The sequence below is a fragment of the Quercus suber genome, unplaced genomic scaffold, assembly GCF_002906115.3.
Source record: "Quercus suber isolate HL8 unplaced genomic scaffold, Cork oak 2.0 scaffold_71, whole genome shotgun sequence".
Classification (NCBI taxonomy): Eukaryota; Viridiplantae; Streptophyta; class Magnoliopsida; order Fagales; family Fagaceae; genus Quercus; species Quercus suber.
In genome coordinates this window covers 1,703,678-1,731,314 of record NW_027069536.1, presented here as the reverse complement: position 1 = coordinate 1,731,314, position 27,637 = coordinate 1,703,678, and the positions used below count along the sequence as shown (strand labels likewise).

Here is a 27,637-nt window from a genome sequence, read left to right as displayed (position 1 = left end):
TTATCCTTGTTATAAATTGTGGATATTCTCCTCCTTTTTACCACTCAGTTTGGACTATTGTAATCAAAAGCAAAAGGTGACCTTTCAATGCCTAATTCCCAAGTTGAGAGGCACCAAAATGAGCCCCCAGGGGCTAAAAGCGAGTTCCTCACTGAAGGTGCTTTGCTCAAGCCTTATATCAACATCCTAACCACCATTATATCAATTGAAAACAGGGCAGCTGAGTAGGTGAATTTACAGGACAAGTCTGGAACTTTGGTAGAAGAAAGGGTGGTAAAAATGGACAAATATAGCCAAGGCTTTGTGGTTGAGTTTCTATTTCCTTTGATAATTTTGAGAAGCTGCCAAGGCTTGTGAGTTTGTTATCTATGTAATTGATTTTAAAAAGTTTGTTTAATGATTTATATATGCTTCATAATTGTTCATAAGTCATTGTTAAGAAAATTTAGCTTCACTACTATGACATTGATTTAAGGGCATCTTTTTAAGTATGTGTTTCCATGTTCTTACCATGACATGTACTTTACATGGTTTTTCATTTCACCACAACAAGCAATGAGGGATCGCATTCCAGATGTGTGCGGTGAATTAGACTGACCATTTTTATATATATATATGTATATATATTTTAAAATTCAGTGGTGTGGGCATGGGAGGAAACCTTGCCGCTTTTACTTCAAAGTAGATGTTTTCATGGTAAATTTTAATCAATCTCATGCTCAGGTACATGGATAGGAGAATCGTCTAATATAGGTTTCTTTGAATGTGCTAATAGTAGGAGCTTCTTTACTATTCTATTTTCTGCAGGTTATTACAGTTGCTGATTGCGATGATATCTCCACAACTATATAGTTCATCAATAAGCAAGGCCATGAATTACATTGATGGCCATTGGCTGGGAATATGGTGCAAACATGTTGATGAAGTACTTGGCAGAAGCTGAAGAGAATACATTGCTTATAGCTGCCATGTGCATAGATAACCCATTTGACTTAGAGAAGGCTACAAGGTCCTTCGTTATCACATGGCCATTGGTCAGAAGTTCACTGGTGGACTGATAGATATTCTTAGATCTAACAAGGTTGGTGATTGCTTTCAATCTTCTATCTATTTTGGTTTAAATGCTTATGCCCCTCCATTCTAGCATTGTTTTAATGTTGAACAAACATAATCATTGATGTGGTGCTTTGAATTGTGTTGGCCACCATTTAAGTGTAATAACTTATGCTTAATTTTTTAATTGGAATAACTTATGTTTAATGTCTACTTAACTTCTAAGAACTATTGGAGAAGGCTTTATTGGTAAAGTCTGTTCATGATTTTGAAAAACGATATTTATGGTATCTTAGTACAAGAGACGTGGTTGGGAATGTGAAGATTCCTATTCTCTTTATACAGGTTAAACTTTTCTAACTTTAATGCCATCTTGCTTTAATTTTGTTCAGGATTAGATTAGTCATGTCCTGCATCTGTTTACTGTTTATAAATCTTCTTGTAAATATTCTGTTTATTTCAACAATTCTTGGCCTCTTTTGGTTAAAAAAAATCAGTTAAAAGAGATGGTTTATTAAAACTTATTTTGGGGCTGTGCTAAAATTTCCCATGATAACACTAATACGCAAGAAACCCCAAATCAAAAACCATAGCCCTTAAACCATAGCTTCTCATTCGTTCTCTCTCTAGTCTCTATGCTTCGCCTTTAGTGCACCTTCTCCTTTGTCTCCGCTTTTAATGATGGTAAGCGATTAAAATTAAATGAAGAGATTTGTTTTCTCTTTGTTTCACCTTCAGTTCAATTGACAACTAATACCTATTGGTTTTTTGTGAGCTTTGCAGAATTGGGATTGAAGGAGCAAAATCAAGATGCCGTGGACGTCCACTTTTGATTCAAATTCGTAAAAGCTTCCTTACTCTCTTTCTCTCTCCATGTGACGTGAGGTCAAATATTTGCTTTCTCTATTCTAAATAACATTTGTAGAACTCAATGTTTTATGTTAAATAAACATATGATGTACTCTTCTATATAATGCAGATTTGTTGTATCATGTGCTTTCTCTACTCTTTTTGAGTCATAGCAAAAGAATTGACATTAGTAACTATATTCCATTTATTTATTATGAAAATAAGATTGCAATCATTATTGCAATTTGCTTATTTGTTTATTCACAGAATATATGTACCTATGAAAATGTCTTCATTGCCAATGGACCTATGGAAGTAGTATTAATCTTTTCGGCATGTATGTATTTTTATGGAGCTGATATACAGGATTTCTTTTATTGGGCACAAGCATATTGTGTATTAGGTTTGACAATGTTTAATATTTGAATTAGTGAAGATTTTATGTTATGCTTGGGTCTTTTTCATTTTGTTGTATTATTTGATTAGTGAGTCTTGAGACATTTTGATTTAGTCCAACAAATGATAATTGCAATATTGTTTTTTTCTTTTTAAAGAATCCTGTGCATTGCACGGGTTAGCGACTAGTTCTTTATAAATACATTCTCATGTGCTTCCTTAGGCGATGTGGGATTCCATGGAATGCAAGACCCTTTTTTTGGTCACTACCAAAAATGGCAAAATTGAGTTAACTGCAGAATCATAAACTACTGACCTTAAGGGTCGTCCCAAAACAGACGGGACCTTATTCTGACTTTTAAACTAAAAGTTATTAAGGAAAAACAAAATTACTATAAATAGCAAAACACTGTTATCGGGGCCTTAATGAAGGAATTCGCCTAAATTTGGCGACGTTCATGACATGAATCTGGATCAGAACGTCGTTTCCCTTCAACCTACCAAATTTCATGCAATTCCGACACTGTTACCCCGATGCTCCCTACTGGCACCTCCCTTTGATCTTGCATTGTGACTTCCTGCGCCCCTGCTGTTCAAGGAAGGCATGTACTGTCTGTTCTACATCAGTCCCCCCACTTGAAAAACTCGACCCGAGTTCCCACTATCTGGTTCATCAGGAGGATGATAATCATACAAGTCTGCAACATTGAAGGTAGAAGAAATGCTCATGTCTGGAGGAAGAGCAACCACATAAGCATTGTTGTTGATCTTCTTAGTAATCTGAAATGGTCCATACTTCCTGTCCTTCAATTTGTTGTAGGTACCAACAGGAAATCTCTCCTTTCTGAGATAGACCAGCACTAAATCCCCAACATTGAAGATCTTCTCACACCTCTTCTTATCAGCAGCTTCCTTGTACTTGGCATTTGTAGCTTCAAGTTTCTGCCTCACCTCCTCTTGCATGGCTTGAATACGATTAGCCATATTTTCTGCTGCTTGACTCACTCCTGGAAGCTCAGGTAAAGGTACCAAGTCCAAAGCGTGTTTTGGGGGCACGCAGTAGACGATGGCAAATGGAGACTTACAGTGCTTCTACTGACTGAGCTATTATATGCAAACTCTGCTTGGACAATGCAAGATCCCACTGCTTGGGCTTCTCGCCTGAGATACACCGGATCAGATTCCCCAAGTGCGATTAACCACTTCTGTCTGGCATCAGTCTTGGATGATTGGTGCTGCTGTAATTCAAGAAAGTGTCAAAACGCTTCCACAAAGTCCGCCAGAAGTGACTAATGAACTTGGTATCCGGTCAGAGGTGATGGACTTTGGCACTCCATGCAAACGCACAACTTCTTTAAAGAACAGATTGGCCACTCGAGTAGCATCTGAAGTTTTCTTGCATGCTATGAAATGGGACATCTTCGAGTACCTGTCAACCACAACAAAAACAGAATCCATACCTCGCTGGGTTCGAGGAAGACCCAGTATAAAGTCCATAGACAGATCCTCCCATAGGCTTGTGGAACTGGCAAAGGCATGTATAAACCAGTATTCTGAGATTGACCCTTAGCAGTTTGGCAGATTGGACACTTCCTCACATGATTTCCAACGTCCCTCTTGAGTTGTGGCCAATAATACCTCTCTTCCACCAGTGCTATAGTCTTATCTCTGCCCATATGTCCACCCAAACCTCCACCGTGCAGCTCCCTAATAATCTGCTCCCTCAATGAACTTTTAGGGATGCATAATTGGTTACCCCGAAAGAGGAAACCATCCTGGATGTACATACTATTGACAGCAGTATGAGTTTGTTGACACTTACCCCAAATATCACCGAAATCCTCATCATTCTCATACAGCTCCTTGAGGCAATCAAACCCTACAACTTCAGTACGTAGGGTGGTCAACAAAGATGCTCGCCTGCTGAGTGCGTCAGCCACCTTATTAGTGACACCAGACTTGTGCTTCAATGTGAAATGGAAGCGCTGAATATAAGCTACCCACCGAGCATGCATCCTATAATGCTAACTTGACTGTTAATGTGCTTCAATGCCTGATGATCTGTAAATAATACAAACTCCCTCTGAATCAGGTAGTGCTCCCAATGCTTAAGAGTCCGTACTACAGCAAAGAAACTCTAGCTCATAGGCTGACCATTACTTCGAGCTTCACAAACTTTCTCACTGAAGAATGCTACTGGTCTGTTGTCTTGTGAAAGAACAGCGCCTATCCCGACCACCGATGCATCACACTCCACCTGAAACACCTTATCAAAGTTGGGCAATGCCAAAACCGGGGCTGTGCTCAACTTTTTCTTGATCAAGGCAAGCTTTGTTCTGCCTCTTTTCCCCATGAGAACCTCCTTCTTCAGACACTCAGTGATAGGGGCGACTATGCTACTGAAATCTCGAACAAACCTCCGATAGAAGGTTGCTAGCCCATGGAAACTTCGCACATCACTCACTGTCTTTGGGTTGGCCATTCTCTGACTGCACGGACCTTGTCCTCATCAACATGAATCCCATCCGCACTAACCACATACCCTAAGAACAGCAACTTATCAGTCAAGAAGCTGCACTTCTTCAAGTTGATATACAACTCATTGGCCTGCAACACGCTAATACTTCTCGCACATGATTATAGTGGGCTGCTTCTGTCTTACTGTAAATCAGGATATCGTCAAAATAAACTACCACAAACTTCCAATAATGTTTCAATACCTGATTCATAAGTCTCATGAAAGTGCTGGAGCATTGGACAATCCGAAAGGCATTACCATCCACTCATACAACCCCTCTTTTGTCTTAAAAGCTGTCTTCCACTCATCTCCAGGTCGGATCGAATCGTGATAACCCACTCTTGAGAGAAAGAAAAAAGACAACTAGAGCAAGGAGTGGGTTCAACTTCCTAAATGGAAAAAACTTTCAGTTGTCCAATGCAATAACTACCCTAAATTTTGACTTGGTAATGATGGTAAAAGACCAACTGTTCGAATTGATTGGTAATCTATTGATTGGTAACAGGATAATTAGTGGCGGTTCTACGTTGAAGTCAGAGAGTTCATACGAAGGCCCTGACTTGGGGGGAAAATTTATACTTACTAAAAAAAAAAATTAACTCCTATATATATATATATTTATTTAACGCTCTAACTTGACTTACTTGAGAATCCCAAAACTTGGATACAATAAAATAAGAGAAATATTACGTTCACAATATTTTTGCAATAAATCTAATACAATAAGTTATTACTAGCTTTAATCTAAACTCACTATTAACATTACTTTTTAAACCATAATAATAACTTGTTTTTTAGGATTTATTGTAAAATTATTGTGAAAATATTGTGGATGTAGTATACTAATATTACTCCAAAAATAAATTTGGCCGCCAAATATAATCCTTAAGGACCTTAACCCTTAAACAAAAAAAACAAAAATTAAAAATAAAAGCTCAAGCAACAACAATAAAAGTTAATCCAAATAACAGCAAAAATAGCCCAAACAAAAATAAGACTAAGCTAAGCAATAACAAATGAACAAATTATTCTACAACAAACCCATTCAAAATTCAAAATTCAAAAAAAAAAAAAAAAAAAAAAAACCCTCATAATCAATCATTTAAATCTGTAACTCATTTAACCGATTTGGCCATTTCATAAAAATAATCATTGATTTCATTTTTTCTAAAAAAACAATATTAAGAGAAATACTGTGGCCATGAGTTCTCATTGGCAGCAATGCCAATAACTTTGTTTTCTTCAACTTTGCAATCGCTAGTCGTAACAACTCTACTTTCCTTGGTGACTTAACTCGCAATTACAACAAGTATCATTTGTTGCTCTCTACCCCCCCCCCCCCTCATTTCAAACTCTCGCTTACTTTTTTACAATGTTAATATATTCAAGTTTTCTTTTTTATTAGATTTTATATAATTCATTTAAGTTTCTTAATGACTACTCTAAAAAAAATTCCTAGAATTGTTATCCTAATACATTTAGGACATGTAGGAAAGTAAATTGATTCAAGTTGAGGGAAAAAAAAATTGTTTTTGCCTTTAAAAGTTATGAAAAACTAATGAAATGTGGGTTTCAATTAACTAAATTGGTAAAATCTCTGATAATTGAATAAGAATTCTGTGATTTAATTTTCGTCTACGCGAAGCTAACGTCATAGGTTAAAACTCTATAATATATATATATATATAAACTGATGTGATATGTGGTCCTAAAATTATTGCGAGAAAAGCACTAATTTTACTTGGGAAAAAAGGAAAGAGATAAGCGTTGATTTAGCTCATCAAAGTTGTAATGAGCTGTCAATATGATCCAGTGTTTTAATTTTGTCATTTCGGCGTTTCATACTAAGCTTCATAGCCCAAAAACATAGCCCAATACTGGTATTTATATAGCGACTACTACTAGCACAGCAGCCGAAACCCACACCCATGGTCCCCACATCCATATCCATCCACTCAAAAGATCAAAACCACCTACGCGCTGCAAAACTCCACAAAAATAGAAGGCTAATTGTTAGTACACACATTATTACACATACCGTAAACACTAATTATTTTTTTGAACTAAAATTGTGTCTTGTAGTCAAGATTTCAGTTTAAAAAGTATGTTGTGTGTAATTTCACTAATTTGTGTATAATATGGCAGTGTAATAGAAATTACCCAAAAAGGAAGGCTCTATAGCTCACGATAAAAATGTAGTGAAAAAGTTTAGATCTAAATCAATTTGGAACTATCTCATTTTTCCTCTAATCTAGAACCTATGTATAAGACTATTGATTTCTATTACTTAAAAAAATCATATAATTTATTAAAAAAATTATGTGACTAAAACTATACATTTATGGTTTCTTTAATTGCCATTTAGTAAATTGGAGAAAAATACTTTCAAACTGGTTTATAACTAAACTTTTTTAAAATGTAATGACAGTCAACTGAATGGATAGATTGACCATATAGGAGACAAAAAAAAAAAAAAATTTTTAAAAAAAAGACCAAATTTACAATTCATGTATATTTTGAGGGATTAAATAGTATTTTAACCTAATAACCTCTCTTTTTATTTTATTTTTTCATTTGACATTATTTTCTTAATTTTATCTTTTTCCTTAATTGAAAATGAAAAGACCGTTTGTTTAAAAAAAAACACGTTGTTTGGATGTGGACATTGCTTCTTAATTAGGTTTTCCTATTTCAATATAGTTTGTAGTCCAAGACTCCTCGCAATCTAAAACAAGGGCTAGTAACTACCTGATGGTATGTGTTCCAAAATATAACCTGCTGATCAGATGAGAACCAAGATACCTAAGGGCACTTTTGTTTGCATCGAGATCTAATATATTTTTTTAATCATATAATTAGTGATGCACTATTTATCATAGTTTTTAGTGTTTAGAAACAAAAATAAGAAACTTATACTTGTTTTCTAAAGGCATTATCAAAGAAAATTTTCATATCAAACGATGATGGAGGGAGAGCTAGCTCAGTGTTCAGGTGTTTTGGAAGGTAGGGCATGCATGGATGAGACAGGAATTTTTGATTGGGTGTCAAAACATTTATTAACAGGGCCGCGGTACATTATAGTCAGGGGATTCAAATGAACCCCCTGACCCGAAAATTTATATACATATATATAATATTTTTTAAAAAAATTATTTTGAACTCCCTGCAATACAAATTTGCACCCCCTCACCGTCAATATGACCCCTTTATTTTTTTAAAGCCCAACTTAAACTCCAAAAAAATAGAAGTCCAAAAGAAAATTTTGGTCTTTAATCTCAGAAATAAAAAGCCCATAAATCAAAATTTGAAAAATCATAAAAAAAAAAAAAAGAAGTCAAATAAAACCTAAGAATTTGTAATGGCCTAACCTCTAAAATCTCTCGCTATCCTTCTTCACTCTCCAAACAAAAAGGAAAAAGATTGCCTCTGCTTCACACACAAAATCTGCCACCGCCTGGTCTGCCTTCTGTCGCCGCTTGATCTTGTATTTCAGCTCTCTCTTTCTCTCTTTCTTTGACTGTGAGAGTGTGTTTATAGTGTTTTGATATGCTATTTGTGTGAATGTGTTTATAGCGTTTTGTACCGCCGCCCCTGTGTTGTGTAATCTTTTGAATTTTTTTTTTTTGTTTGGTTGAGTTTTTGAATCTTGGACCGTGTGTGCGACTGTCAGTGGGAGCTGTGGTGTTAGAACCGTGTTCTAAACTTCTGATATTTGTTTTTGAGACTTGAGTTTTGAGTCTCTAAAGTCCGACCGTGTGTGTGACTGTGTGTGGGCCTGTGGGGTTAGTGGGTTATAGATTTATAGGACTTATTACTTTTATTAGTTTATAGTGTTTTATTGTTGTTGAGTGCCTGGGTTTGAGTTTCTTTACTGTTGGTTTTGTAGGCGTGTTGCAGAGTTGCTGTGAGTGTTTTGATGATTTGATATAAAGTTGAGTTATTACTTTGACTATTTGACTAATTGGTAACTTGTGAGTAGTTTTTTAATTTTGTTGAATCTGAGTTGTGAGTTGTGAGGGATTGTTGCTTATGTGACTTAGTCAATACATCAATTCAATATATATATAAAAACAGAGACCTCATGTGAGAGTGCATGCGATCCTGCCATATGGCACTCTAATATTGCATTTAACTTTTTTTACATTTTTTCATTAAGTTATTTTTACTGTTACCCAATAAATCATAGTAACTTATTTTTACTATTATATAAATTTAGCATTTTTTTTTATCTCTTTTTACTAAGTTTTTTTTTTTTTTTTTAACTGTTACTCAATAGATCATAGTAACTTATTGCATTTAACCTTTTTTACCTTATTTCAATAAGTTTTTTTTACTATTACCTAATAAATCATAGTAACTTATTTTTACTATTATATAAATTTAGCATTTTTTACCTCTTTTTATTAAGTTTTTTTTACTGTTACTCAATAAATCATAGTAACTTATTTTTACTATTATATTGATATGAGTTGTTCTTAACAATTAGACCAATTAGACCAAAAGTTATTCATTATAGAATTGATTGCCCTTTAAAAGTAAACCAAATCTTATGAAAAAATCAGACCCAGTTTTTACCTTACATATTATGACCCAAGTTTAACCATTCCCACGTGTAAATCAAAGCAAAAACTCTTATCCTCTTACAAACTCTCTTCTTCCTCCCCCACGTATAGATAATAATTCTAGAAAATCTCATTCTCATGAAATATCTCTTCATTTTTCCTCAATTTCAATTCAATATGCTTTTGTCTATTAATAATATTCTATGCAATTTATGCAGACAAATTCTCTATCATCGACCAGTGCAACAAAAATATATATAAATCTTGAGATCCCTCAGGTTGCTGAAATAATTGACAAGTGCATATTTCTAAAATTTATAATAACAAAAAAGTCTAATAAAGAGCATATACTATCTCACAAAATGCTATTAACTTAATATTTTCTTTAAAAAAATTCAATGATAGGAATGGTAAAAAACATGATCCTATACAAGAAATATCAAAAATACATGCAAAACAATTTTCATAGGAGGATTTATCTTTAAATCATATGAAGACAATAGCAAAGATAAAATGCATTGAATGAGATCCTATGAGAAAGGTTTGTTAATTATTTCAAATTATACTCATCATTTATGTATAAAAATAATAATAGATCATATTATTTATATTAAAAAAATACATATTAATTTCAAAGTTCATTGCAAAATGTGAACTGCTAGGGTATTATAATAATAAGTAACATTGATACAACAATAGGTTGGTATTACATTTTGTGTGTACTTTGTGAAAGGAATGTCAAATTACAAACAGGATCATTTTGGTGTGCAAAATGTAAAACAAAAATAAATCTTTCTATCCCAAAGTTAGAGGCACTCACATTAACTACATATTCTCCAAATATTTATAATATATCTATCTCACTATAACTACCATATATATACAATTCCAAACTACTTTAGATACAGAATTCAAATTGAAGTTTGTAATGCAACTAACAAAACAAAGTTTGTGATATTTGATCGAGATGCCGAGAAAATCCTAAATAAATCTACAAGATCGAGATCTTGCTGAAAAATAAACTAAGGTACAACTTATTTAAATTATTGTAAAAATATTGACATTGGAGAATGAATCTCACGTTATTTGAAAAAGAATATAGGAAAAAAAATGGATTTCTCTACTTCATTTGAATGAATTCAATCTAAAAGATGGTTTTGAAAATTATATAGTTGCTGAGATTTTTGATGCGCCTTCAAATGATAAAAAGATATGGAAGAAAAAAAAAAACACAATTCAACATGCTATGTTAATACTTTTTGCTGTACTATTCCAAAATTAACAAAAATAAAAAATTTACAAAAAGCTGTCACATCATTGAAATTTAATATAAATGCAAATACCTATTAAAAATCTTAGTGACAAAGTCCAAACTTTGTAAGATCTAATCAAGAATCTGTTGGTACCAATTCATTAGTAATTAACACAAATGATGCAACAAAAGGAAAAAATGATGAAAGCTCAAAAATTGAACAAATATGAACGGATTAAATTTCAAATGTTGAAGATAGAGAAACTGATAATGACAACAAGCGTCACCATACCACAATAACAAAGCATTGAAGAAAAAAAAAATTCGTAATAAAACTTTTTATTACATCACATAATAAAAATCAGTAATATAGAATGAATTAATATGCTTTTATCAACTTTTATTATACAATATTACTCCAAGTTGTTTTCATTATTGCTCATTACTTGAACAAAATAATTATAATAGATATATGTGTGCAATTTATAATTGTTACTTTTTATGATAAACTCATTACTAACAAAATTTTATAATAAATATGCTATAATATATGTATAATATTTTCGAAAAACAAATTTACATAAAACATTATAACATTATCCATGCATCGTACGGGAAACTTACTAGTTAATATTAAAGACAATAAAAATTTAAAAAATTTAAAAAATTGTAAACTTATAAATTAAAGAATTGCAAAAAAATCACTTAACAACAATAATTAATATATTTATTGTATTAGAAAAAAATATGTCAAATGAATTTATAGTTTATTTTTTGTTCTTTTGCTAGTACTATGGATAAATTTGTAACAAGGAAACCCCGTAGGCCGCAACAGTGGAAAGAAGTTTTTCAACAATAAAATATATCAAGAATGAATTACGCAATCGAATGGGGGATCAGTAGTTTAATGATTGTTTGACTGTATACATTGAAAAAAATATAACTCGTAGGATTGATAATGAATCTATCATGCAACGGTTTCAAAATATGAAACCTCTTAGAAGACAATTGTAGAATTTTATTTTTATTTTTTGTGATATTGATATATTCAACTCTCTTTTGTTTTAAATTTTATATAATTGATGTTTCTTATTGACTCCCCTAAATAAAAATCCTAAAGCAGCCCCTGCATTTATATATGGACCGAATTGACGATTTGGTATATTTTTGAGGAATTAAATTCTAATTTTTCCCTTCTTTTTCTTCATCAACGTTTTTATTTTAATCTTAACCTTTCTTAATTTGAAAAGAAAAGATAGGTTGTATCTGACAAAGGATGTTTAACATTTCTTTCTTTGGAATGTGGAGTTGTGGACATCTGGACATTGCTTCTTAGTTCTTATTAGGTATTCTTATTTCAATATAGGCCAGTTGTGGGCACTCTGTTAACATATAGGTCCTTTTTTTTTATTAGTTTTGCATTATGTATACTGTTTTCAGAATTTAGAAGCAAAAAAGAATATTTTCTACTTGTACGTAAAAGCAAAATCGAAGGAATATATATATATATATATATTAGCAAGTAAATATTTTGAATAAAAACTTTTTAAATTATGAATAAAATCTTTATATAAATGATTTTTTTTTTTTTGGGGGGTCGTATATTCGGGAAGTTGAAGTGGAAACATATGAGGGTGATCACATTGTAATTTGGTGCACCCTCATGTATTTTTTTTTTTTTTTCCCACCCTTGTAGTGATGATTTGCTTCACAATATAATTGTATTTTTTTCTTTTTCTGATGGGCTTGTTGGTGAGATAACACCTTAAGGAGACTCTAATTGAATAGTTAATAGAACATACAAGGACATCACTTAACTCAAAAGTTTTAGCGTATGAATTTTAGGCCTACCTATGTTAATTACTTAATTGAAGTCTCTCCAAAGTCTTATCTCCCTAACAGTTGGTATCAAAATCCATGGTGGTGCTACAAAGTGGTAAGGTTTTCAAAGTCCTTTTCGGAGTTAGAGCAAGGACAAGGTACGTGTACTTGGAGCCCACACAAATGTACACATCACACAAAGAAAACCCATAATGATCACACAAAAATGATTTTGGAGAAAGACCCAACAAAATAGTATTGCTAATGCTATTAGGGGGGAAAAAAAAAAAAAAAAAAAACAAGGTGTGCCTGAGGTTCCTATGAACATAGAAGTGCGGGCCAATTTTCGTGGATGGGCATGCGGGGTTGACATGTGGCTTCCAAGGATGACATATGAAAGGCCCATGAACGACATACTGGTGAAGGAAAAAACCTATAAGTAAGCAAGAGATAGTAAGACTTCTTCATGGCCTACAAAGAAGCCTTGAAGCCCATATAGAGGCAAAGACTCAAATATGATGGGGAGATTGTTGGGTATATATGTGTAAATGAAATCTCATATTGAATAAAAATGACAAAAGAGAGTAGTTAATATAACATAGTTAAGTCCAAACTCATAAATTTAAGTATTTGGGTTAAGTGGTATCCCTACATATATGTTATATTATCCATCAAGGTTAAGTGGTGTTCATATGTTATAAATCCAGTACTTCAAAACATCATTCACTTTAATCATTCCAACATTCAAAACACTGGAGAGCTTTTCATTAAAAGCTCTTTCACTAACTAATGATAGCTTAGTGGTAATGTCATCTTTTGTGGTGCTCATGTTTTCTGCCTTTTGAACCCCACCATCCATCCCCCCAAAAGCTCTATATTGCAAAAAGTCTACTACTAACTAATTATAACTAATAGAAATGACATCTTTTCTGGTGTTTGTTTTTTGTCGTTTGAACCCCACAATCAGTCCCCTACTATATACTTGTTTCAACAACAAAAAAGTGCTCACTTGGCATTATTTTAGAAAGTAGAACTTAAATTGTAAAGCTTTTGTGGTATAGGGTTTTAATTCAAAAGGTCTTTAGTGTTTTGAGTGTATTAAAAATTATAGTGAATAGTTATGGGTTCTTTTTTTTGACAGCGCATAGGCTCAAGTAGAAACAAGGTTTCTGGGCCTTATGCTTGTTGTTTAGTGGACTGGGTTTCATTCACCGCAACTAAATTGGGCCGATTACGAACCAAGTTGTGCATAAAACATGGACTCCACAATACATACATGCTAACACATAGAAAACATATACGTATTACACAGTAAGGAACAGTAAAGAATGATATAAGTAAAGGAAATGTAAATAAAACGTTAAGGATCCTCAAGATAATAAGTGATACTTCATTATTTTCTTAAGTTTTTAATGCATTATGCCCTTTTTGAACTAGGATATATTACAAGGTCCAAGTGTATTTTGTAGTGCCTGTCTCAAGATCTTAGACAGTGTTTTCCCTCTCTTCTCCCTTTTTGAATTCTAAAGGAGTTTTCTAAGGGATCTTTTCTCTCTGATTCACTAATGCTGAATGGTTTTTGCTGATAGCTTCACTCCCTTTTATAGCACCTTCCTGGGGTTTTTGGTGTACAATTGATTCCCTCCATTTGCTGCCCTAGGAACCAGGACCAATGTTGTGCTAGCAACATTGGTAACTGGTCCCTTCCTTATTTTTTCACTATTTTCCCATTTTGAGGTTCCCTCTCCAAAAGTCCCTAGTTGACCTTCCTCTTATGGGAGGTCCTAAGGGCTGACTTTTAATTTTTCTTTTCTCAAAACTTCTAGATACTATTATTCAAACCTACTTTTTGGCTACTTTACCTTTTGTCATTTTTTCTAAATGGGCAGATTCCTTTCTATCAGGTTGAAAGATCCTAGCCACCTTCCTCCATGGTCCATCTCCTTGGATTCCCTAAGATACCAAATCTCTTTTCATGAAGTGCTGGTTCTCAAGTCATCTGCCTTTTTTTGCACTATTGAATGGCTGATGGGACATATCTGCTCTCGTTCTTTATGTTCATGGGCATGCTCCCTTGAGCTGTCTCAATCCCACCTAATCTTCTGCTACATATCCCGAGGATCCTAGGTTTCTGAGAATCCTCAAGTATCTTGATTTAGCTTTCTCTCTGAGTTTCCCAGCAATCTTCTCTTTTAAGGGCTAGGTTGAGTTTTATTTTTTTCTCTATTTCATAAGGCCCAAAGCTTACCCATTCATGGGCTTCGGCTCTTTCCTACTTATTTAGTCCTTAATTGGTGAGTTTAGGCCTTACCCCTTCCTTGAAAGCCCAAATGGTTCTTAAATTTCAATTTTGTATTTCTTTGGACGTTGATACAATGTTGTGATTTTTTTGACCTCAACAATAATGTTTTAAAATTCCAGATTTCTAGAGTATATGAATAGTAAATTTAAAAATTTGGTCCTGAAGATCCAAATTTCACCAGTTTTAAGGACCTAAGTTAAAGCATTTTATTTTTAGTGGATTGCCAGACACCACCCCCCCCCCCCCCCCCCCCCCCTCCCCCCCCCCTCCCCTTTTTTTTCCAATTATTAAAGCTCTTTTGTCAGACGGGTTCTAAAACTCTATTTTAAATTCAACTTCCTACAAAAATGCCGAACGAACACAAAAAACTCTATTTCAGCAGTTTCAGATTTCTTTTTTCCCTTCTAAAAACTATAGAAAAGCTTTATTGAGATTAAAAGATCTTTTCATTTGAGGATACGAAACACACCTTCCTTTTTCTTTCTTTTTTTTTCTTTTTTAAATGAGCTTTGGATCTCTTAAAGCTCTTTTCTAGGCCCAGATACTGAAGCCCACTCATGTCAACTATAAAAAGGTTGCGAGGGGTATTCATTTTGTGTGCGCTAGAATGCAATTTTAGATGGGTCTACAATGTTCAAGCAAAAACTAAAAACAAAAGAGGGGTACAATGAACCTAATATGTATTGATGGGAGTATGTGGGTTAGAAAACTATAGTAAAAGAAACTACTGTTTTTGATGAATAGTAAAAAGAAACAGCTACTCTACTCTACTCTATAATAATAATAATAAATAAAATTAAATAAAATAAAAAGAAGAGACCACTACTCTACTGATTTGCAAAAAAAAAAGTGTATATATGTACACTTGTAAAAAAAAAGGACCATATTAATAAACAAGGAAGTCAATTTAGATCATAACGACCAAGGGATTGCGCCGAAAATAAGAGCCATCTCGACTGACCAAAGCCATGATCTGTAAAGATGGTCTGCTATCCAAAGAAACGTCACAAAGATATTTAATTGATACATATAAGCACTATGGAAGCTCAGGACATGGAAGGATCCTAAAATATCCAAGGAAAAAGCTACTACATCTGCATTAAATACGCTGCAGCTAACTCCCTGGCTACATTAATGTGGAGGTGATGCCTGAATAGTGGATTTCAGCCTTACAACTACTACATGAAGACTTATGGGAGGTGTTGATGAGACAAGTATCAAGATCAACCATCTAGCATGCACATGGAAGATAGGGATGAAAAGGAGAAGAAGTATAAAAGGAAAGGGGGGTAGCGAGAAAAAGGGGATCGAAAAAGGAAGAAAAAAACACTGTAGCAATTTAGAATTAAATTTGTAACTCTATTTAGGAGCATTATATAAGAACCAGTCTCTCCGGATATTGCCGAGGATACTTATTACTCATTCTATAATCATCCATTTTCAGTCTTTCACAATCAATCTACTCAATTTGTTGTTTGATTAACTAAAACCCAGTTTTCTAACCCATTTCTCTACAAATTCATTGTTTTGGGCTTTTTGGGCTGAAGTCCATTCATATCTTTATGCTAGAAATCCAAATCTGGTCCTTACAATCCTAATAATAAAAATTTTAAACACCCTATCTTAAAAATTACTATAATTTTGATTCAACAAAAATAAAAGTAATGCTATATCCACAATATTTTTCAATAATTTCATAATAAATTCTATGTGGTAAGTTGTTATCAATTCTAATTTGAACCCAATACTGACATCAATTTTTTACCCACTGATAATAACTTCCTGCATATGAATATTTATTGTAAAAATATTGTGAATATACAATTTCTCCAAAAATAATTCTAATCCTCCAAACATAATTTTTAAACAAAAAAACAATGCTTAAACAACAATAATAAAAATTAACCCAAATAACAACAAAAATAACCCAAACAAAAACAAGACTACACCAAACAATAACAAGTGAACAAATTATTCAAGAAAAAAACCTATTCAAAAACAAAATTAAAAAATAAAAACTTATAGTCATTCAAATTTGTAACTCATTCAATCCATTACTTAAAATAATATCTAATTTCATTTTTCCTTAAAAAAGGGTACCCAAAGAAATACTATGGTCGTAATTTCTCCATAGCGGTGCCAGTAGTTAATTATATTTTCTTTGGCTTTGTAGTCGCAACAATTTTGTTCTTCTTAGTATGTTACTTGTAATTTTAGCGAATATCATTTCTCTCTCTCTCTCTCTCTCTCTCTCTCTCTCTCTCTCTCTCTCTCCATTTTTCTTTTCTCTATTATCATTTCAGAATTTCCCTCACTTTATTACTCACATCTCAACATTTTTAGTCCCCACTCTATTTCTTATCATTTTCTTTCTTTTCGTTTTCTCTTTGTTAGTAAAAAGAAATCGTAATATTTTATGTATTTGTGTATTTTATTTTGTGACGTTGATATATTTAATTTTTTTATTAAATTATGTATAATTTAAGTTTTTTAATGACCATCTTAAAAAAAAAAAAAAAATTCATATTAGAGCACTAGCATAGAGGGGTGTAAACACCTCTCAGTTGCTATTTTACAACCCAAGATAGCAAAAATCCACTCCATCTGAGTTTGTATACCTAAAAAAATTTGTAACCTATGAATAGTATTTAATTTTGTGGTTGCATGTAAAGAGAAAAAGATAGTGGGAGGAAAGAGAGAGATAAAAATACTTTTTATTATTTTAATAGGTAAGTTATATTATTTTATTGGGCTATATGTAAAAATAAAAACTAAAATGTAGGGTAAGTTGTAAAATGAGTTGATAAAATAGATAAAGTAGTGTTTAAAGATGCAAAATAGATTTTTTTTTTTTTTATTTTTTTTTTTATACATCCTCGGATGCTAATGTTCTTAGAAATGAAAGTTTATATTCTACACGATTTTTAGGATTGGCAGGTAAGGCACGTTAGACCTTGAGGAAGGATCATTACATCATTAACGAATTATCTCTCACCACATTTTCTGACACCCGAATACATGTATTGTTTGTTTATCTGGACAATTCCATAAAGTAAATAAATAAACCGAGAAAGACATTTGATAGTACATTAATTTGCGAAAAGTTTCAGAGGACTACGTTGATGTTAATTAGGTTGTGTGTATTATAAAGCCATTTTGTTATGATTACATGCATGCACTATCAAGGGTGTGTCCCTTCCATTCCTTTCAATGGCTGCAGATGACCTACAAGGGCTCATCATGTATGGGTTTCTTCTAAATATACTCTCTATATTTCTGACCATTTCCATTCAGTTTGATCAGCATTTACTACCGTGTACAGCTTCCTAAGGACAGCTCTGGCTTAGTGGTGACTACTTTTTGCTAGGGTTGCAACATACTGAGAAGTAAGAATGCCAACTCGATCTACTGCACCAATCCTATTACACCCTACCTCGACTAATGTGAAGCCAACCAAGTAGCCGACTTCCTAGCAAAGATAAGTTTTATGAATAAGACCAACTTTTTTCCGACATGTATATAAGTTTTGTGAAAAAGGCATTGAAGTTATAACATCAACGGCCTTATTAAGTGTATGACGAGTTTTATTTTCTTCCATTCTTGTTCTTTTATATTTTACTTATATGTTATTTATTAATTAATATTTTAAATGTGAACATTACATATAAAATTATGAACGTTGTGTGTACAGAATGTATATTAACAAGTTATTTAATAATACAGTTACTGTTATATGACACCTTATTAGGGAAACTCGCTGACTGATACTTGTTTGTACAGTATTTCACAAAATTTGTCGTCGTTGTTGTTGTTGTTTTATATATATATATATATATACACATTTCAAATGATGAAGATAAAAGAAGCAACAATTTAAAAACAAATTAAACAACAAGAGAACATTGGTTTCTGAGAGTTTAAAGCATATTTCACAGGACCAAGTTCATGGATAAAGTTCAAGACGATTTCCCCAAGGTTTTCTAAGAAATAATATGCAGATGGACAGATTCTTTGCTAGATCTCCCTCTTTGACCAGCCCATTTGATGTGGTCTCACTATGGTCCTGAAAAAATGAGTACTGTTATCATCAGAACTTTCCTCAATATTTTCAACTCCCACCCTTTCCTAGATCATATGTCTTTAAAAACTGTTCCTGAGTAGCATCCTCAGCCAGCCAGATCTCATTGAAACAGCATAAAGGATAGAATTACCAAAATCAATGAAGCCATGCGAGAAGGTTTCGTGATTGAACATTGTAATTTTTTACTTACAATACTGGTTCAAAGGAAGAGTAACAATGTTGAAAGTGGCTTGGCTTAAACCCCAAGGCTCAAACACAGTGGATATCACACTATGATGACCAAAGTCCAAAATAATCTCCCAAATCTATGGACCAAGTATTCCTGGATAATTTACTAAATTCATACTACCAATTGAAAAAAACAATGTAAAAGTTGTTTTTGAAATTGCATGCGGAGAAGGATACAATTTGAAAAAACAATGTAAGAGTTATATATGGGTCAGTTACATCTATTTGTTAATATTACATCACTTAATAACATTTTATATTTTATTACTACTTAAAAATTTTCTCTTACACATTTTCTTCATCTTTAACACATACATATAATTTCAAGTAAAGTACAAGGTAGAATCATGAATGTTTTTTTTTGGGAGGCCAAATTTAATATCAATGTAGATATGTGTGTGCGCGTGTGCACGCATATATAGATTTATACATACGTATTTACTTAAAAAGTATTAATATCGTGCATAGATAAGTAATTGCTTAAAGATATTAATGAAAAATATCTTACTTTTTGAGAAAGAAGTAAACAATGACCATATGAAAATTCTTGCTCAATCTCTTTTAAACTTCTTTTATATATATATATATATATATATATTACAAGTAACTTGCTAGACTAACGAAATTCTTATCATTATTTCATAAGGGATTTTATAGAACTTAATACGAAATTGTTATACAAAAGTGATAATTTTAAACTCTTAATTTTTATATTAGAAAAATGAATGAAAATCAAACATTCACATAGTCTGAATAATATTATTTTTGCTTCCTTAAATTTTGATCATATATATATATATATAACAAGTAACATGCTAGGCTTAGAAGTTTTGATATCATTATTTCATAAGGGATTTTATAAAACTTAATACGAAATTGTTATACAAAAGTGAGAATTTTAAATTCTTAATTTTTATATTAGAAAAATGAATGAAAATCAAACATTCACATAGTCTGTATAATATAATTTTTCATTTCTTAAATTTTGATCCTCTTGAATATTAGAATTTAAAGATTTAACACATTTTTTTTTGTTTTTTACACGAAGGAGCTCATTATTTTTGGGAGCCCAAACAATAAAATGTTTAATTATTTTTTTCTTAAGGCTTAAAAGTATTATTAAAAATTTTGGTTGAGGGGTGGCCCCCACTCCAACTCAATGTTCCATCCGGATTATTTGGCTGTTAATTACTATTTAATATATAAACTCATATTATAGGTATAATTTTGAAGTAAAATTTGAAATTTTAATATTTCATAAATGAGATTGTTATTGATTTATAGTCCTCTTAGTATTTTTCAAGTATGAAAGGTATAAAAAGATAATGTAATATAGTAGTAGATTTACTTTAAAATGCATTCAATATAAATTTAAATAAAGTCCAACCAATAAGAGAGTTAGCATGCAAGTTAAGAACAAAAATAAGGTAAAATATAATAGAAAGATTTATAAAATGTTAATCCTTAAGTGTTCTAACATCAACAAACATTTGTAACATTAACAAACAATTAGACCATGAATAACTCGATCTGAGGCCCTCCCTCTATATATAGACAAAATAGTATGCACGCCAACATAATGTAATAAGAAAAGGCCAAGGTTCAAGAAATTTGCTGACTCATGAAACTGTTACATTACAGTTGTACTTTGGATACAGAAAACAAAGCAAAAAATAGAAAATGTATTCTTCTGTGGATTCAAAAGAAAATATATATTTTTTCTCGTTTAAATACTGTAAAGCATGCACAGAAATATATAAAATAATAGCTACTGTATTTTTTTGTGGTAAAAAATTAAAGCATGTCCCAAAACAGTTTTTCTGAATAGAATTTTTTAATGAGCGCAGTTTACCAAGAATGGACCTAGACAAGAGTTTTTGTTTTTCACATAATTAACAATATAATTAATAAATAAAATATTAAATGTGGAATAAATTAACAGTATTCTACTTGTATTTTTAACAAAAACAAGGGCGACATGGACTATAAGATTATAATCCAGCTCGAAGAGTCATATTACTTGAACAAATTAAGCAAATATTAAACAAACATGAGCAAAACAACTCACTTAATAAACAATAGAGCATCCAATATAAAATGACTCTGGAAGTGAAATTAATCATAGAAAAAACAAAGTGTTAAATCCAACCAGATAAATTTCTTCCCACAGTAGACCATTGAATTGACTGGAATCTCTTCTTGGTTCTCTTCCTTTTTGAATTTGACTATCCAACAGTAGAATCTTCAAAATCCTGGAAAACCCCAAAACAAAATGCATAATTTGAGAGACTTGAATTCACTCTGCAGTCTCAATGGAAAATACTTTCTCATAAATGCCTCTGAGAATCGTACTATTTTCTCTTCAATGCTGCCCATTATTGGCACATTTCTGTCTAGGAAACCAACAGCAAAAAAGTAAACAATAAAAAAGTTTGAACAAAAATTTAAATATTTTTGTTGATACATTTTCCATGAAAACAAACAGAACTAACATCATAAGAAGAAGAACAAGTAGAAGAAGAAACAAGCAAGGATTTTGGAATGATGGGAAGTACAGTACAGTACAGTATCGAATGGTGGGGGGAAAAAGTTGAGTTCTTTGTTGAATCAATGGTGGGAATTGGGAGAATCAGAGGAAGGCCTATTGGCATTCTGCTCCTCCTCACCCTGAATTCTTGCAGGAATGCAAAACCCCGTTAAACCATCGGTAGTGAAGCGGCTTCCAAAGATGGAAGAGTGGTGAATTGGCTGTGATTTCTGGTGGTCTGTTGAGGCAATAGAAAGATCATGATCCCATGCGCGAACTGAATGCGCAAAACTGGACTGAAGGGGTCCCCTCTGTGAAAATGCTGAGCCTTGGCCTAGCAATGCTTGTTGTGACAATGCTTGAGAGTTGAACACGAACCCGCCTCTGTTCTCTGCGCTTGTGTCGTTATTCCAGGCTACCATTCTCTGGTAATTGGTATCGAATCCCATGGGAGCCGAGCCCACAAAAAGGTTCTGATCAGCTGGAGCTGAATGGTCCTGGAAAGAGTGTAGGGATAGGCCAAGATCTTGGGGGTGGTTGGAGTTTCTTGAAATTAAATCAGGTGGGTAGCTCTGGAAATTGATGGAGGAATTTGCTGAGCTTGTTGGGAACAATGATTTCATGGTGTCTGTGATGGCTTCAGAGTCTAAAGATGGTGGAATGAAGGTTGAATTGTCATCTGGGTTCTCACCCAATTGCCTATGGAGCTGAAAGTTGTAGCCAGAAGACTCTGATTGTTCTGCTATTGTCATTTCTGCTGAGCCCGCATTTGGGTCCGGTTCTGCAGCAGTCCCAGTAGAAGTACCAGTTGGATGCCATGGTGGTAGCTCAGCTAGCTTGTCAATGGCAGACTTAGCCTTCTTGATGAGCCAGTCCACAGCTTTGCTAGGCCGGTCATAGCCTAGCCGGTCTTGAACATCATAGAATTGAATGGCAGTGTGGGCTGAGAGCCGGACACGACGGTCACGGGGACCTTTTGCGGTGTAGACCTTGCTGTGCCGGTCTTTACGGCCGGTGGATCGGACAATGTGGCCTCCTTCGACTTGGACTATCTCTCCCCCGGTGCTCTTCATGCCCATTTTTTGTCTGTGTTTAGCATAGTCTGTGGTTTGGTCCAAAACTTGTGGTTCTGTTTGGTTGGAATTTATGGCATCCCCATAAGGTTGTTGTTGTAGTTGTTGTTGGTTTTGGACAAGTTGGGGATTTTGGTAGTGGGTGTTGTAGGTGCCTAGGTTTTGTTCTTGTGGTTGTTGTATTGGGGCTGTGACTTGGCGGATAGGCCTCAGTAAGTGCTGCTGATTCCTCTGGAAATCCAGATTCCTAGCCTTCTGATTTAGCTCTTAAAACAACTTTCTTTTCGATTTCTTGCAGGTTTCTTGTACTAGTACACTGTTGCTTTGTTTCCTTTTACTCCTGTTCTTGTTGCTTGTTGCTCTTTTATCTGCAACTGTCACCTGATAGTGGAGCTACTGTTGCTGCTGATCCCCAAAAACCCCTGCCATTGTAATCTCCAGATTCCTCACCCCAATAAGTCAAGTAAATACAAAACCCACACTGAAAAAACAAACAAAGCCCAAAATTTAATTTTTTTTTTTGTTTTTTCTTATAAATTCATAACTAAAAACTCATCTATCTATATCACTACAGAGAGTAAAAGGATACAGTAAATAAACTAACTAGAATGGTGGGTTTTCTTTTCCCCATGTGGACATCAAGTATGCTTCAAAATAATGAAAATTAGAAAATTTTCAATAACCACTATGAAAAGAATTCAAGAAAAACTGAGAATAAGAAATCAATAATATATGAAAACATTATTGTATACTTGAAATTTGGGATGATATTGAGGAAAATCAGAGAGTTGGTTTTACTGGTTGGATTATATGAGAAGATTGAAGTAGTAGGAAGAGGAAAGGTGAAGAGTATGGGTGGAACAGTAGATGACAGAGAAGAATCGTACCTTTGGCCTACCGAGTGTTGTCGATGCTTCTGCAAAGGGTAGCAGTTTTTGGTCAGTGTTGGGGATAAAAATCTATGGTCATCTCAGCCCCCAGAAGACATAAATGTTACAACACCTAGCTATTCACAGACCAGACTCATCTCTCTTTAACTTTCTAAACCCTACTCTTTTATTCCCAGCTCTCTCTCTCTCTCTCTCTCTCTCTCTCTCTCTTACATGTCTATATTTATACACACTGACACAACACAGTTTGTGTCTTTTTAATGACTTCTTATAATCAGAATTATTTGATTTTGAGTTATGATTAGAGTCATGGATGGTTGATAAAGGGGTAACTCTCAATGGCCACCTCTTCCACCCACTCCTTTTGAAGGCTTTGATAATGATAGCTAACAGCTTTTCTGGTTTCTTTCCTATGCTATATGTACACTTTTATAGTTCCACCATTAAGATATTATATATGTGATTTCACAAAAAGGAAAGGACAAACATCCTTCCCCTAACTACACTATTCAGCATCCTTTTACTACGATTTTTGTGAAATGAGAGGGATATAAGAACATCAAAATTGTTAACACAATGGCTGAATTAGCATCCAAACCCTAAAGAAAAGGATTCAATGAGTTCCCAATTATGAAGTAGACTATGTTGCTTAAGTGAGCTGGCCTAAATTAGAAAATACACACAAATTAAAGCTTTGACTTTCTTTTTTGGCTTCCCTTCAAGTCATGGCTTAGTTTACATCAAATTATTCTTGGAGATCAATTTTCTTTACAGTCACTTATGTGGACCAGCTGTACTAAGTCTTCCTATTTGCGAAATTTGATAACAATCCTTTTTTTCTAATTTAACTTGTAAAAAGGGTAGATGTGTGACCTCAGCCTACTAGTTAAGTTACTGTAAAAATTGACCTCAATATCATAAATTTGACTGGACTCTAAAACCAAAATAGCAATGTGTTTTCTTAGTCATGAGTAAGACTAAATATTCCCGTCACTTGATGTTGGCAGAACAGTTTAGGGTTTGAGCCTGGCCTGTGGATTCAATTTGGTAGATTCAGCTCAATGTGGAAATATACAAAGACATGGAGAACTAGGGTTTTGGGGCTGTGGGAGCTATTTCCTTTCACAATCAAAATTGGAATAGTTGAAAGACAACAAAGCAATTCATGATTTGGGTTATTAGTATGAATAATTGTACAACCATAGTAAACACTCCCTCACCAAAAAAAAAAAAAAACACAAACACAAACACAAACACAATTTATAAAATAAATATATTGCTGTTCCAAAATAAATCATAAACTCTATTTGAAATTTTGATTACAGAACATAGAGTTTATTTGTAAATTCAGACTAATGTCGTCATGTATATCCTATAGTTACTGTTTTATTTTATCATTTTTAAAAAACATTTGGCCAAGAAAGTTTTCCATACCCAGTGTAAAAAAGAATCAAGAAAGTAATGTTGCTTTTCGATGAAGATAAGCTCACTGGCTGTTGCAAATCAAATGTGTTGTAATCACTTATCTTATTATTGATAAAAATAATTACTTAGTTTATTTTGTTCTTTTATCTCATTTTCAAGATAAATTGATCAGCAAAAACTTCCCCAATAAATCATTTTAACAAAGAAATATTGTAAGAGAAAATTTCTCCTATTCATGCCAAAAAAAAAAGAAGAAGAAGCAAAAACAATAACAATAACAAAACAAAACAATTTGAAGAACTCTCCGAAAGAGATTTGTGTCATAGAAAAATCTTTCAAGGGATATATTGGTTGGAGGTAGATGTATATTATATATATATTTATATGCTATAGTTTTTTAAACTTTTTGTGTTTTATAAAGGAGCTAATTAACTAGATTAGTAGAGCTACCTAAAAGCGCTGCTTGTGAACTCCAAAGGTATCATGATGGTTTTATTGGGGAAGCAGTGTTAAGGAGGTTAGAGGCTGGTGGGATACATCATATATCGAAGTGTTTCCTCACTCTGGGGGATTTACCTTCTAATCCTTTCGTTTGGAAAATCACTTTTCCTTTGATAAAATGTGTTTCCAAAAAGAAGTTAATTAGGTCCCACAGTTCATCATTTCCTCAAAAGTTATCAAGGAAGAAAAAAAAAATGAAGCCTGTGAATGGAAAGGATAACTAGCAAATTAATTCATTTGATTTTGAAGTTTTTCCTCGACAGAATAACCACCCCCCCCCCCCCCCCCCCCCCCAAAAAAAAAAAGTTTGAAAATTTAATTAAGGATCATTAAATTTAAACTAGTCATCCAACCCATTCTTGTAGCTAGTGGTCCCTCCCAAAAAATACCCTCTTTTACATATCAAATTTTTACTTCTTGTTGGTATCAATTTATTTTATTTTACGTTTTTAAAAAAATGTTAACGACATAATCGAGTGTTGCCAAATTCCATGACTTGTATGTTAAAATTGAGTATGTAATATGTCTTTGAAGATTGGATCAAGAAATTGCACAACAATACAAGAAATAGCTTAAGAGGTCTAGTTTGACAATGTTCAACTAATCTTCGATCGAGTTCCAAGCGATGAACATTTTGACAGCCTTTCAATAGCTACTCGATTGATTGAAGATCATGATTGGCATGTTTTAATTCTAGAAAGGTCATTGTGCCTTTGATTGCATACCTTAGTTGCTATCAAGTATAAAGGGGACTTATTTGCACAACTTTCTTGAAGCCTAAGAGAATGTTGTTGTACCCTAGAGTAAAAATCAATAAAAACCTATTTAGTTATCCCATGAGACTAAAATCAACAGTTTAATTTCAATACGGTGATCAATGACATCAAGTACACAAGTTGTTACTGTGAAGAAATCTCCAGGAGATTTTTAGAGTCGGCTAGAAGTTTCAATCCTAATTGTGGATGCATCATCTATGAAGGCAATTTGTATGATTGAATAGTTTAGAAACTTTGAAACAATAAAAATGTTTTTTTTTTTTAATGTAAGTTTTGAAGCAATTGAATTTAGGAAATTGTTTTTCCTTCATTGTAAAACTTCTTTTATCATAGTGAATTTGCTCTATTGGGAAGGTTTCCCACATAATGGGTTTTTTACTTTGGAGTGTTCTTTATCCATTTTCCACTTCATTAGCATATTATTGTCTTCTTGTGATTGATTTGCGTGATTGGTGACATATTATTTTATATTCCTTATATAATTTTGAAGTGTTTGCTCTTGAATTGTAAATTGGCATAATCAGTGTAATCAAAATAGCTTGATTAATTCAAATGTAATCATCAACCTAGTCTAAAACTTAACAAAAATCAATTGACATTTTGTGTATTTTTATTCTTTTTACTTAAAAAAGAAAATCAAATTACTATAGTGTTTCACTTCTTTTTTTTTTTTTTTTTCAAATGAAATTTTAGATATTTATTATTTAAGACATAAAGGTGAAAATTTGGGACTTTGAGAGTTAGGAGTTGTCTTGTTGCTGTCTAGTTCTACCTAAACAATTCATTTGTTTTTTACACTTGGTAATATGTCAGAAGAATATTGACATATTATAAAACATAATATTGAGTGAATAAGGCTAAGTAGTTAGGAACTTTGTTTTGTATGTTTGAACTTTTCTTGTTGAACCTTTTACCTGGTAACACTAATTATTTTTTTTAGTTGGAACAATTTTGGACATATGATAAAGATAATATATATATATATATAATTTAGAAATTATGGGAAATTCAAATTATAATATATGACATTTTAACTCATGAATCCTATTAAAAAAAAAAGGTTTTCCAACAAAATTAAAATAAAAAAAATTAATAGATACTTAAATTTTGTACATTGAAAGGAAATTATTATAAAATTTTGTTCATAATCAATCATAAATCATTTTCAAGATTAAAAAAAAAAAATGTTGAGTTCCATTTTGATTTTCAACTTATGATTGAATGAAAGTGTATAAAGAAACAAATATTTTATCCCTTTTCAGTTATTTATATTTTGTTAATATTAAATTTATGTTAGTTTGCATATTTATGTATTACTTTAGTTTTGAATTTTAGTATCTTTTTAATTCTAGAATGGTAAAAGAAATTTGGTTCATGTTTTAA

General features: G+C 32.7%; 1 protein-coding gene and 1 long non-coding RNA gene across 3 annotated transcripts; one reads left to right on the top strand and one right to left on the bottom strand.

The window, feature by feature from the left end:
- Window positions 1-405: 405 nt before the first annotated feature.
- Window positions 406-2,045, top strand: LOC112031055 (uncharacterized). Its single transcript, XR_010628893.1, has 2 exons — window positions 406-1,081; window positions 1,837-2,045. It is a non-coding gene; the product is annotated as an uncharacterized LOC112031055 (long non-coding RNA).
- A 19,005-nt stretch (window positions 2,046-21,050) lies between these two features.
- Window positions 21,051-24,011, bottom strand: LOC136067419 (transcription factor TCP4-like). Of its 2 annotated transcripts, XM_065773246.1 has the most exons (3): window positions 23,550-24,011; window positions 21,628-23,143; window positions 21,051-21,314 (listed from the first exon to the last, which is right to left on the bottom strand). In XM_065773246.1, exon 2 carries the CDS (start codon window positions 22,666-22,668, stop codon window positions 21,670-21,672), a length of 999 nt encoding a protein of 332 aa, XP_065629318.1. In that variant the 5' UTR covers window positions 22,669-23,143; window positions 23,550-24,011; the 3' UTR covers window positions 21,051-21,314; window positions 21,628-21,669. The 2 variants fall into 2 exon arrangements, with proteins under 2 accessions (XP_065629318.1, XP_065629317.1); XM_065773245.1 differs by having other exon boundaries at window positions 21,156-23,143; window positions 23,550-23,980.
- Window positions 24,012-27,637: the final 3,626 nt, after the last annotated feature.

What these genes read in the sequence shown, in the direction of transcription:
- LOC136067419 (XM_065773246.1), bottom strand. Translation starts at nt 22,668, where the DNA reads ATGGGCATGAAGAGCACCGGGGGAGAGATAGTCCAAGTCGAAGGAGGC.